The sequence below is a fragment of the Meriones unguiculatus genome, chromosome 3 (genome assembly GCF_030254825.1).
Source record: "Meriones unguiculatus strain TT.TT164.6M chromosome 3, Bangor_MerUng_6.1, whole genome shotgun sequence".
Lineage (NCBI taxonomy): Eukaryota > Metazoa > Chordata > Mammalia > Rodentia > Muridae > Meriones > Meriones unguiculatus.
In genome coordinates, this window is record NC_083351.1 from 37591313 (window position 1) to 37604295 (window position 12983).

Here is a 12983-nt window from a genome sequence, read left to right on the forward strand (position 1 = left end):
GGCCAGAAATCAGAATGCATGCCTGAGCTAGGAGCTCTCCTTTCTCCAATTTTATTCCACGTGGACACCCCAGTCTATGGGACATACCATTCAGATTCAGGGTGGGGTCTCATTCCTAAGTTAATCCTCTCTGGAAACACCACAGGGATGCCCAGAAGGGAGTTTGACTGTTCTTGGCACTCTGAAGCCAATCAAGCTGATAGTTAAAATTTATCATCACAGATTCTAAACTACAGGACAGACGTGGTGGTTCACACCTTTAATACTAGCTGTGGAGGCAGAAGCAGGAGGATCTCTAAGAATGTGAGACCAGCCTGGTCCACATAGTGAGTTTCAGGCCATCCAGGGCAACATAATAAGATCTTGTCTCAAGGTAAAAATGTTTTTTTTTTTTTAAATTCTAAATTATGATCTTATGACACACAGCACTGTTGTGACTCATAGAGTCACACTATAGAGTTGATCTTTCTACAGTTTTCCACTTGTAACCACACAGCTCTATTAGTTGGAATTCCAAGAAAGTGCCTCGGCTTGATGCATAAACACACACACACACACACAGAGAAAGAGAGAGAGAGAGAGAGAGAGAAGCAGCATATGCTATTGTCCCATTTCCGAAGTGCAGAGTATTTCCTGAACTGCTTATCACAGTTCTCAGTTTTCACCCTACTCATTCATAAAATTTCCGGTAAGGTTGCCCTTCCATCCCCTGACCAATGTGCTCATGTTCCAAACTGATGGCCACCATTCCTGTGAGCCAGTGGACTGGATGGACTCAGGCCCTACCTTTTTCAAGCAGAGTAAAATAATCAGAGAAGGATCAGGGACTATGGTGCTTCTAGAACATTCCTCTCAGTCTGCTCCAAGACGCACTTGGCTTAAATGAACTTGGGAAAGCAATTGGACAGGCTGCAGTTTTCCACTTTGTGATAATAACTCTCTTTAATGGGAGCAATTGGAAGCATAGGTGAATGTTTCCAGAGATGAGGTAACATTAGGTATGGTTCACAAGAGCCCTGTTGGTGGCTCAATGTATGGCTGGAAACAGTTATATTTCTTTTCTTTTCCTCTTTCATGATTCAGGTTTATTACCTGCATTCAGTTTTTTTTTTTGAAAATTAAATTTTTTAATTTTTTATTTATTATAACTTATTCATTTTGGATCTCAGGTGTAGCCCCTCCTTCATCCCTTTTCATGTCCCTCCCCCAGTCCACTGACAGGGAAAGTCCTTCTCTCCTTCCATCTGACCCTAGCTTATCAGGTCTCATCAGGGCTGGCTGCATTGTCTTTCTCTGTGGCCTGGTAAGACCCAGAAATAAACCCACACACCTGATGGACACCTGAATTTTTTTTTTTTTACAAAGATGCCAAAACCATAAATGGAAAAAAGATAGCATCTTCAACAAATGGTGTTGGTCTAACTGGATGTCTACACGTAGAAAAATACAAACAGATCCTTACTTATCACCCTGAACAAAACTAAAGTTCAAGTGGATCAAAGGCCTCAACATAAAACCAGACACACTAAACCTGTTAGAAGAAAAAGTAGGGAAAGAGCCTTGAACTCACTGGCACAGGAGACAACTTTCTTAACAGAACACCAACAGCACAGGCTCTAAGAGCAACAATCAATAAATGGGGCCTCATGAAACTGAAGCAGAGGACACTGTCATCAGAACAAAATGACAGCTTACAGACTGGGAAAGGGCTTTACCAAACCCTCTATCTGACAGAGGGCTAATAAATCCAGAATATAGAAAGAACTCAAGAAGTTAGACAGCAGCAGACCAAGTGATCCAATTAAAAAGTGGGGAACAGAGCTAAACAGAGAACTCTCGATAGATACTTTTCTTAAGAAGGGATTGAAGTTGGGGAGGCAGAGGTATGTGAATCTCTGTGAGTTTGAGGCCAGCCAGGACTACAAAGTGAGTTCAGGACAGCCAGGGCTACACAGAGAGACCCTGTCGAGAGAGAGAGAGAGAGAGAGAGAGAGAGAGAGAGAGAGAGAGAGAGAGAAGGGACTGAAGTAGGCAGTGTGCAATGTGTAACTGCTCCTGCCCAAGAGGAATAAAAATAGGAAACTGTAGCCTTCACGTTTAGCAGCTAAATCGGAACTCAGTAACTTGAGACACATTTCTACCCCAGGTAGAAGGTCTCACAAAATTGCTCAGTTTACCCCTGTTGACCATTGGTGGCCCTGACTATTTCCCCTGCTTCATGGCTTAGTGTTCTGTTTCCTTCTGCCTCCCCAAAGAGCCAGGACACCTTTGGTGCCTCCTGGTTTAGGGGGCATCTGAGCTTCTTCAGGACTGCCCGGGACCAGCTACAGAGTTCTGAGTCCGGTATACTCCAAGTCTGATAACTCAGTACCCTCCAGCATGCTCTCCCTGCCCTGGGAGTCTGGTGATTCCTCCAACAGGCCCAACACTTTTGCTGCAGTCACCCTCCCTGACCCCATCCTTAAAACAAGGACTGAGCAGGGTCTCTCAGTCAAGGCGCTGTTACTGAGCTGGGGGTTCTTCCCTCCATGCTCCACTCATGCCAGGCACTTGCCATCCACCAGCACTGCTGGACAGCCCTCAGAAGCAGACAGCTGAGCCTTCGCTGAGCAGAGAGGGAGGATGGCTGCCTGTGGGCCTATGGGTGGTTTGTCTTCATGCTGGTCTAGCCAGAGATGCTCTCACCTCTGTTTACCTGAAGCTTTTGTTTAGGCACCTCCACGAAGCGTTCCCAGAGCCAGCTGGAGGGGACCTGAATGATGATTCAATCCCTGGCTTTAGACCTGGGTCTTGGCAGAGCTTCAGGAGCAGGAAGTGTGTTGGGATGGGAAGCTCAGAGGGGAGGACAGGGCTATTCTGCCTCGGGCAGTCTTTTGAGTGACTTTGTAGTTGTAGAAGTAGTCAAGCCGTACACCTCATTGCTTGCTGCCCCCTGTGTTTCCTCCTCAACTATTCCGGTGAGTCAGATCCCTGTAGTGTTTTCAAAGCAGGTCTGCACATGACAAACTTTCTAGATTTTAGCTGTTTAAAATCTTCTCTTAGTCTGGTGCGGGGAACGCATGCCTTTAATTCTAGCACTCAGGAGGCAGAGGTGGGTGAGCTCTATGTTTGAGGCCAGCCTGGTCCAGATAGGGATTCCAGACCATACATAATGCTATCCTGTCTTATTTGACTGCATATGCTGTTCTAGGTTTGAAACCATTTGCTCCTGAGATTTGTAGATAATCTCTGCTGTTGGTGTGGATGAATTCAGATTGCACTCCCAGTCTCAGCCTAGCTAATGCCATCTGGCTTTTCCCTTTGGTGATTTTAGGAGTCACTTTTCTTTGTGTGGTGTATTGAAGTCACCCATGCGCTATCACTGGATACAGAGACCTCTGGGTTGTGGCGCCTTTGGTTTTTGTTTTTCCAGACATGTTCAGTGGAACCTCTTAGCTTTCTGCCAAGGTCAAGTGGAGGAATGCCCAGTTACTGTTGCTCACATGCTGCTTTCTCTTTGTCTTTATTCTCTATTCTATTTGATCAGTTAGTGGAACTCCTGGTTGTCCTCTGAGCTCCATTAGGTCTTTTATTCTTTTGTGCTGCTTTTTGAATCAGTTCTGTAGCCTGGTCTTTGGTCTTCTCTATTAATTTTCTCTTCAGGGTATGTCTCTTCTTAGCCCCATAGAGCTCCTCATTTTCAACCATGATTTGTTTTTATGTCCATGACTCCTAATTGGTTCTTTTTCATAACCACTGTTCTCATCTCATAATAGTTTGTTCTTGTTTTCCCTTTTCTCTCTGAAAGTATTGAAGTCCTTATTGCATTGTTTTCTTTGTTCTATTGTTGCTTTCAAATTTTGGTGTCTCATTTTAGTTTTCAGGCTTCTGTTGGCATAGACCATTGAGGAAGTGGGCAGTGGTTTGTGAGTGTCTCAATGGAATGGAAAGAGTAGAATGTTCACCAGACATGGTGCCTCAGAAATCGATCTCACTTTTGGTGTCCACAGACCTTCTAGGCTTCCAGGGCCCTGTCTTCTCTTTGCTCCTGAAAGTAGCTCTTACTGTTCTTGTGGCATTACAGTACCCACAGGTTCCTGACAGGACTGGGCCTAGAAGTGAGGGAACTGGTCAGGGTTGGATGGCTGTCCTAGTGTAGAAACTCAACCTGTCTCCCTGTTAGATGCTCCTGGGGCATCCCCACTTCCTGCTTCCTTTAGGGTCCCCCCACATTGCTCCCTCCTGTGTCCCCAGCCCCCATATGCGCTCTTGCTTTCTCCACCACCATGCAGGACATTTCAGTCTGTGTGGTTCCTATCTGTGGCTGAGGCCTTCTCAGCTTCCTGTCTGTTTCACTATGGCATTCCTATCTATTTCAGGCCAGGTGACTCCTATTTCATTTGGGGATGGCTACTATGAACTCACCACCCATCCTATGGGTGATGTAGGTTACTGCTATGGATTTGATCTAGCCCAGGAAGGGGGCAAAGAGAGACACAGTAGTCTTTGGTGCTTGGCACATCGTAATCAATGTTACAGCTTCTATGTGGCCACATGATGGCCGGACTGTCTCTCACAGTGTCAGAGGTTCAGGTCCAGTTGCCTAGCTCCATCATTTGCATCTGGGCCACGGTGAAGCAGAATCATGGCAGCAAGATAGCGTGGCATAACAAAGCTGAGAACTCTTGGCAGCAGAGAGTGGTGAGGTGTGGATGCTGTCCTAGCTGGCTCCCTGCTTCTTCCAATTTGGCCCATGTGCCCCCAGCCTATGGAATGGTGTTACCCACATTCACCGTGGGTCTTCCCCTCTTAGTTGATGCTCTCTAGAGACTTCACAGCAGACACATCCAGAAGCGTGCCTTACAGATTCTCACGGTGCTTCTCAGCCCAACCAAGCTGATAACCAGAATAAACCACTACCCCTTCCCTTGGTTTAAAGTTGGAAGAGCTCTTTACCTCTGTCATGGCAGGGGCGGGGCAGGGACAGCTGCCTGGGTGTGTGTCTCCGAGAGGCTGCTTTGATCTCTTGAGTTTTATGCCAACTGCTTTAGTTTAATCTCAAGGAGGAGGGGTTGGTTAGTTATTGAGGAATGGGTTCCTCAAGGTTTGGGCCTGACTTGTTCAGTAGACTGATACCCACGGTAATGTGCTCAGCCTGGAGACACCAGCCAAACCCAGACAGAATGATCCTGTTGAATCCTGTTATTCACGTGTCTGTATTTCTGCATTTTTCTCTGAGCAAGCCCAGTGAGATGCATCCTAATTGGTCCCTGTGTTCATGTGTTTCAGGGAGCAAGAGGGCCTAACGGCTCAGTTGGCGAGAAGGTAATTGAGCGTAGCTCTTCCCTCCCCCGCTTTCCTTTGCAATCAGTGTTCCCCCCCACCCCCCGGGTCGTCAGAGTGAACCCATAAATGTCACGGAGCAAAGAGAAGCCCTCCCTAGAGTGGTGGCTCGGGGAAGATAACACCAGCTGGAATGGTGCGGAGTGAACCCCGCACTGTCCCCCCTTCCTCCCTCTGCTAGTGAGCACGGCAGCCGAGGGAAATGTCAATTAGTGAGACAGCTGTTCTGTGCCATCAAGCAGCGCCCATCAGAGAGTTTCCAAACCTAATTAGCTTCAAAGAGCCATGTTCTGACTCAGGTGTGCATGCTGCTCCTTCCAGGGGGAATGACAGTAGGTAACTATCCCGTCTTCTTACAGGGTGATCCTGGCAACCGTGGCTTACCAGGGCCCCCGGGGAAAAATGGACAAGTCGGAACTCCTGGTGTCATGGGACCACCAGGGCCTCCTGGACCCCCGGGACCCCCAGGCCCAGGATGTACAACGGAACTTGGATTTGAGGTACCTTTGCCCTTTCTTTGGCCGAGGAGTGTTGGAGAGTAAGGACCATAGGAAGCCACAGCACACTGGGTGCTGACCCCAGGGTAGAGGTTTTAGGGAGTCACCTGTGAGTCTCTACTCCCCAGCATCCCACAGGAGCAAGCAGGGGCCTGGCAGTAAGCACTGAAATCTTTGCTGTACTTTCTTTCCCTAGGAGATCGAAGGCTCCGGACACACCCAGCTGCTGAGCAAGCCCAGCATCTCTGGGCCCTCTTCTCCAAGTGTAGGTGTACTCTCATGGACCCTTTTGTGAGGGCTGTCCTGCTGTCACAACGTGTGGAGGAGGCTTCGGGGCCTCTTTTTGATGCTTCACACTCACTCTGCCTCCAGCCCGGAATGTGGTGCCTGCACTCATCACAAGCTCTTTCTCCGGCAAGCCACATGGGCCCTTTGCACAGACTACTACATAGGGGAACGTGATAGTCCTCTTTGTCCCTGCTGGCCAGTTCCTCACTAGTGAAGCCCTCTGTTTCAATGGCTCCTTGTCACCGTGTTAGACTCACTTTGCTCCTTTTAAAAGCTGTGCTCCCAGCAGGGGCCCTGCCTGCTCACTCATCCCCAGCAGGCACCTCCCTTGCCCCGTATGGTGCGCCTGCATGAAGACACTCCACTGGCAATTACGATCTTTGTCACATGGAACCCAGAGCCAAGTGCCCAGGGAGTCACTTCTGACACACACACACACACACACACACACACACACACACACACACACAAACAGCTTCCTGCACAAACAGGGTCTCAGGGTGGGGTGAGGGAGACACTTCAGTGCTGAGAGAGGGCCTCTGAGGCTTGCCCTCTGGGGGGGACTTCTCATCTGAGCTTGGAAGGGGAATTTCCCCCTCCTCCTTTGAGCCCTTTGCCTGGGAAAGCACCCATTGGTGAGCTTGGGGAGAGATGGCAAGAAGGCAGAGTGCACCAATGAATAGGAGAAAACCAAAGACTGTTTCTTTGTCTGTTTGGTTATTTTTGTCAGGGTCCCAAAGGAGAAAAAGGAGAGCAAGGACCCAAGGTGAGTTAGCCCACCTGAGGCAGGGTCTTTGCAGGGGTCATAGAAGCATTATCCCCAGACCTTGGGTTTTGTTCTTACTTCCCTCTGCTGTGATTAGGGTGAACCAGGAGTGGATGGAATTGGCACTGTGGGGCCCCCCGGGCCCAGGGGTCCACCTGGGCGCGTCGAGGTCCTGTCCAGTGTGAGTACCACCCAAGTCAGAGCTTGGCCAATTGCTTTCTGATTTTCTAAAGGGGTCAGGAGGTCACCTGTCCCTCCAGGACTTCAGGGCTGGTGGCTATGCCAGAGCCTGTACTGCCAACATGCTCACCTCTCTGTCCCTACCCACTCCATGTCACTACTCTCCTACATACAACCTACAGAGTCTGTTCTTCTGCTTGGCAGGGTCAGGGGTCAGACAGCAGCCTAGAAACTGGAGTCTTCAAGGAGCCCTAAAAAAGTTTTCAGGAAAGCTTGAGCCAGTTGAGAAGGAAAGTCCAAGCTTGAGACACCAGCCTGACTTCACCTTCCCTGCTGGCAGAGAGCCCTGACGGCCTCCATCCTGGGCAGGTGCACATATGGAGCTCACTAACTCCAGAGTCAGACAAGAGAGAGAAGGACAGTGTTGAACATGCTCCAAACTGTCAACAGGAACCATCCCCCCATCTTCCAGGGTGGGAATAAAGAGACCACGAAAAGCCAGAATTATACTTCTGAAGGCCAGTTCTTGTTGGGAGGTGTCTTCGGATAAGCTCATTGGATGGCTCTTTGGAAATTTGTTAAAACTGTTAATAGACAGATTCCAAAACTTCACTTGGAAAATACTCTATGTGGGTGAGCAAGCCAGGCCTCTCTCCACTATGACCCCCCCAGTCCCAGGGAAGTAGTATTTTGTAGGTTTGATATCTTCGTTTATCTATGTCAAGGAGCAAAGGCTTGGTAATGGCTGTCCTCCTGTGTGCCCCCTCGTCTTCTGTCTGTTCCCACCTGAGTGTCAGGTAAACCTCTGTGCCTACCATCAACACTCTGATGTAAACACTCAAGTACATGCAGTCTGCCCCAGGCCCAGGGTTTAAAGGTAACTAAGAAGCACACACTCCTGGCAGTTAAGAGGATAACTGGGACGGAGCATGATCCGGAGGACCATAGAGAGGGGACAGGGGAGAAAAGCGGGTTTGGGATTTGAGAAATCAAGGAGGGCTTTCCAGAGGAAGTGTCTTTGGACAGGGCCTACATGAGGGAGATGGGTCTACATGGGCAGGCATGGAGGACTCTTCAATGGCAGCAGCACCCTGAGTCAGAACTGTGATGGCTGTACCAGGACATTAGGGACTCACTGTCAGTGGGTGCCAGGCTTGAAGGTGACTGGAGGAATGGAAAGAAGCTGAACTGTGGCTAGATCAGACACATGCTTAAGTGTTCATCCATCCATCATCCACCCATCCACCCATCCATCCACACACCCATCCATCCACCCATCTACCCACCCATACATCCACCCATCCACCCACCCATCTATCCACCCATCCATCCACCTATCCACCCATCCATCCACCCATCCACCCACCCATCCATCCATCCATCCATCCATCCATCCACCCATCCACCCACCCATCCACCCACCCATCCATCCTCCTATCCATCCACCCATCTATCCCTCCATCCATCAATCCATCCATCATCCCTTCCTCCCTCTATCCATCAGATATACTAGGCCACAACCTTCGAGAAAAATCATGATATTTCTAAAAGAATACCAACCAGGCAGACAAGAAAAAGGCCAAGAAAAGTCCCAAAGAGCTGGAAAAGAATGACCAGAGTTAAGAGGAAAAAAGAGTCTGATTTAAAAGTGCCAAGCATGTGGGGAAATAGACACTCCTCGGTGCTTGTGGGGGAAGTGTAAATTGCACGGCCCCTTTGGAGGGCTCCCTGACAGTCTGTTCAAACTAAAAATAGATGTCTTCCAGAACTGAACACGGGAAAGCTCTCCACACAAGATGATGGAGTAGAAAAGAATGAGTTGAAGAGGAGTGTACATGGCTTGATGCCATTTATATAAAATAATGACATACATGAGTTATTTTATACATACACACACCTTATATGGGCACACACATGTATGCATGCATGTATGTATGTATACATATGCTTACAATTTTTAAAGAGAGAAGGAATTTATCTACTGGGTAATTTTAAAGTTAATTAGAAAGGAAAAGTGACAGGCGGGCTGGGACTGTTTGATGGAGAGTGGGAGGGCTGGGTGCATTTGGCAGTGGCTTTGGGGTGTGATCAATGTACTCCATGCTGGGTGACTTCAGCTAAGGTCTCCCTGCCAGAAGCAAGGAGGAGCACATGCCATTCTCTGTCCTCACTGTGTAATCTTTCTCTTTCAGTCTTTGATCAACATCACCAATGGATCCATGAATTTCTCAGACATTCCTGAGCTCATGGGGCCTCCGGTTTGTATCTGTGCCTGCCCTTGAGGGAGACTTCTAACCCAGATGCCCCCACTGAAACATGGGGTTGGGTTGGAATCCTTTTAGCTTCGGAAGCTTAGAGCCAGAGTCTGTCAAAGTTGAAAGGAAGGAAGCCTGCATCTTTGAGAAGTTTTTGTAATACTCTGTGGTGCCGAGTTGTGCTCAGTGGAGCCGCAGTTTCTGGTCCTGTGCACCAGAAATCTGTGTGAGAGCAGAGGGCACCTGGTAGCGCTGCCGTCTGGGCAGCGTTGCAGGCCTACATGCATCTGCTCGGTCTCATTTCTTAAAATAGGATTCTGCTAATGGGACGCTAGAGCTGGAGGTTGGGAGCCACTTCAGCCTTTCTCCCACCATTTTAGACGTGAGGAAATCAGCATTCCAGGAGCTCACATGTCCCCCTGCAGGCTTTAGCACTGACCCATGCCTGACAGGGTCTCAAAAGAAAGAAGTGGTTTCCTTTTGTTCAATAAACTCCCATGGCATCTGATGGGCACCAGGGAGGAGAAAAGTGCTGGCCATAGGAGCCATGGGGTCCAGCCTCATCTCTGCCAACTACTCAGAGCCCCAGGCTCCTTTTCCAGGCTTTGGGATCGCTTATATGAGGTAGGGGAGGTGAAGGCGCTGGGCATGCTGTCGTATTTGGCAAGTCATTGTGCAGCCAGAGCTGCAGGCCCATAGCTGTGCATAGCAGATGTCCTCCAGGGCAGCCCACCTGCAGCTCCCAGGGAGGGTGGTCATTCACTGGGGGTTGGGAGAGAACCTGAAACATACCTCAAGATTTCAGCAGCTCTCTGGAAGATGCCTCCACTCCAGCTTTCTCCTGTGGCATCCATGAGGTTCTTTCCACTGCCTCTTCTGTGCTGGGTCCCACGCGGCTCCCATTCGTTGAATGCTACTGAAATGAATAATCCAAAGACCCAATGTTCAAAGCCCAAGGCAGGCCAGCTACTGGACAAAAAAGCCACTCATCGGGGTCTTTGTTCCCAGAAATGATAGAGAGAGGTGTAGGTGCTAGTGGGTGGCTAGCCGCCTAAACGTGAGGAATGGCACTTCTGTGCTCTGGGCCCTGGCGCCTGCATTCCGGGCCTCACCTTTCTTACTTTCTTCCCCATCAGTGTCCTCCCTGAGTGTGAATCCAGGTCCCCCTCACCCCTAAGGCTGAATCAAGCTTTATCTTATTCTATGGGAACTTCCTCCTAGGAAGACTCAACCCATTCCCTTCTCCCTCCACCCCCCCCCACCCTGTCATAGCTTCTGGGTTAAGAAACTTGTTTCTATCTAGTTCTTTTAAAAATGTTATTTATTAACATTTTGCATGTGTGTGTGTAGTGAAGAAGGTATGATGAAAGGGGGACATGTGTGTAACATGGAATACATATGGAGGTCAGAAGACAAATTGGTACAGTTGGTTCACTCCTACCTTTTTGTCTGTCTGTTTGAGACAGGATTTCTCTGTGTAACAGAACCCTGGAGTCTTGGACTTGCTTTTTAGACCAGGCTGACCTTGAACTTATAAAGATCCAGCTGCCACTGCCTCCAGAGTGCTGAGACTAAAGACGCATACCACCACCACTCTGCTACACCTACCTTTTTTGTTTTACATGAGTTCTAGAGACTGAACTCAGATCAACCTTGGCAGCAAGCACCTTTCTCTGCTGAGCCACTTGCCAATTCCTCCACATAGTTCCTGTCTGTCTGTCTGATTACCTACCTGTCTGTCCATCCATCCATCCATCCATCCATCCATCCATCCATCATCCTTCCATCTATATGTGACCTGTCAAGCTCATGTCCCTTTAAGAGCATCTGGTGTTCGGAGTTGGCAGGAATGGGGGCTGTGACCCAGTGTGGTGCAGTTCACACTCTGTTTGCCAGGCCCTTTAAAATCCCATCCCAACATGTACCACTTCTCCCCCAGCCTCCTGGCCTATCATCAAGGCCATCTTCAGAGCTGATTTACCCAGGGTCCCATGCCGTCCAGCACTCCCAAAAATTTCACGTTGAATGATGTCATGCAGAGGGAGTGTTAGTAAAGAACAGGGGCAGGTTAGGGAGCGGCATACACCTCTGGGTGCTTGAAGACGGTGCCTGCCTTGGTGATTAACTAGCTGTGTGATTCTGGGTGGCGCTTTCCCTCCCAGTCCTCAGCACCCAGAGTCCTCCCGCTTCTACAGAGCGGGACAGTGATCCACACTGGCTGGAAATAGGCTTCGATCTTTGGCAGGTTCCTGGGGAGCAGTGGAACCTTCTAGATAAAACAGGCTCAGGCCTCTGCCCTCCTCAGTACTGTGACCCCTGAGGCACAGTGCTCCCTCTGACTCCAAACATTCTGTCTTCTTGTGTTGCAGGGGCCGGATGGTGTGCCAGGGCTGCCGGGATTTCCAGTAAGTTCTTAAGTGGCTAACTTCCATCGGTGCTCAGGGCTCTGCTCATTCTGTTCCTGGGATGCTGTTCCCTCCACACCTGCATGACCAAGCTCTAGCCCCATCACACATCACACACATTCATTCTCTTCATACTCTCCCCAGAAGCATCCCCTCTTTGAGACCCATGGGGTTTATTTACTATCTTGTGACATGTTCTGTGTGTACGTCTACTCCACGATTGCTCCAGAGGGCTGGGTCTTATGTCTCTATCCCGGGGCTATCCAGCCCTGGGCAGCAGCTTGCTGACCCTAACATTTCAAGTGAGAGTCTGTGCAGGTTAAGCCCCTCAAGACATAGAAAGGGGGTGGTACAAAGAGGAAGACAGAGGTAGGCCACAGAATGGAAAGCCGCTAATCAACAGCCTGTGTGTGCCTTTATAGGAGAGTGATGTGTTTTTGCATAAGAAGTGAACAGTTTTATCTAGAATATGTGCCCATGCAAAAGGCCAGCAGTGGCCCCAGGTAAGGCCTGCACTGCTTCTTTGAAACTCTGCAACTTCAAAAGGCCTGAGGTGCTGTTTCCGGGACAAATGAAAGAAACAGATAAAACTGTCATAGAAATTTGTTCCTGATGGCTGAACTGTAGATGATCTCATTCTTTTCATACTTTCCTGAACTTTTCATATTTTCTTTTTTAAACACAACAAAATTTTTCCATTTTCTAAATGAGCATAAACTATGAAGATGGTTTTAAAAAACATAATGTTCACTAGACATTAGAACAGAAAGGGGGAGGAAGCAGGAGACAGCCTTGTGGGTAGCAGGAAAAGAGGTCTGACCTCTCAACTGCAGCACCCAAGATGGCTGCTTCCAGACGGAGAGTACATTCTAGAACATTCCATCATTCCTTCTTCCGAGTGAATGATTCTGAGGGGGTCACGGCAGGGAGTTGGGGGGCCTTACGAGCACGATCCAGGCCACATACTCCATTTGAGAGTCTTCATCTGGCAGATTTGGCCTATTGGCCCTTATTTAAATGTATTTTAAAAAGAAAGAATGAACAAAACATTCACTCCTAAACAATAACGCTCAAATATTTTCAGGACACTGCTCTGATGGATAACATACCCTTTCACATAGAGGCAAGCTGGGGGCTTGTGAAAGGTTAAAGGGCAATGCAGTAACAAAATGCCTTGGGACAGAGGGTGTCGCGAGTGGGCAAGTCACTGTCAGGAATGCTCTGCGTCTACTGAAGATGAAGAGCATGAATGAGCTCTGGCCGAAGTGTA

General features: G+C 48.8%; 1 protein-coding gene across 2 annotated transcripts in view; it reads left to right on the forward strand.

Annotated features, from left to right (window-relative positions):
* Col15a1 (collagen type XV alpha 1 chain) overlaps window positions 1-12983 on the forward strand; it is a 103570-nt gene that overhangs the window by 62245 nt on the left and 28342 nt on the right. For both annotated transcript variants that reach the window (XM_021641499.2, XM_021641497.2), the window contains exons 15-21: window positions 5269-5304; window positions 5682-5822; window positions 6016-6084; window positions 6838-6873; window positions 6971-7054; window positions 9246-9311; window positions 11678-11713. In XM_021641499.2, coding sequence (XP_021497174.1) covers window positions 5269-5304; window positions 5682-5822; window positions 6016-6084; window positions 6838-6873; window positions 6971-7054; window positions 9246-9311; window positions 11678-11713 — 468 coding nt within the window. The remainder of the gene's footprint in view (window positions 1-5268; window positions 5305-5681; window positions 5823-6015; window positions 6085-6837; window positions 6874-6970; window positions 7055-9245; window positions 9312-11677; window positions 11714-12983) is intronic.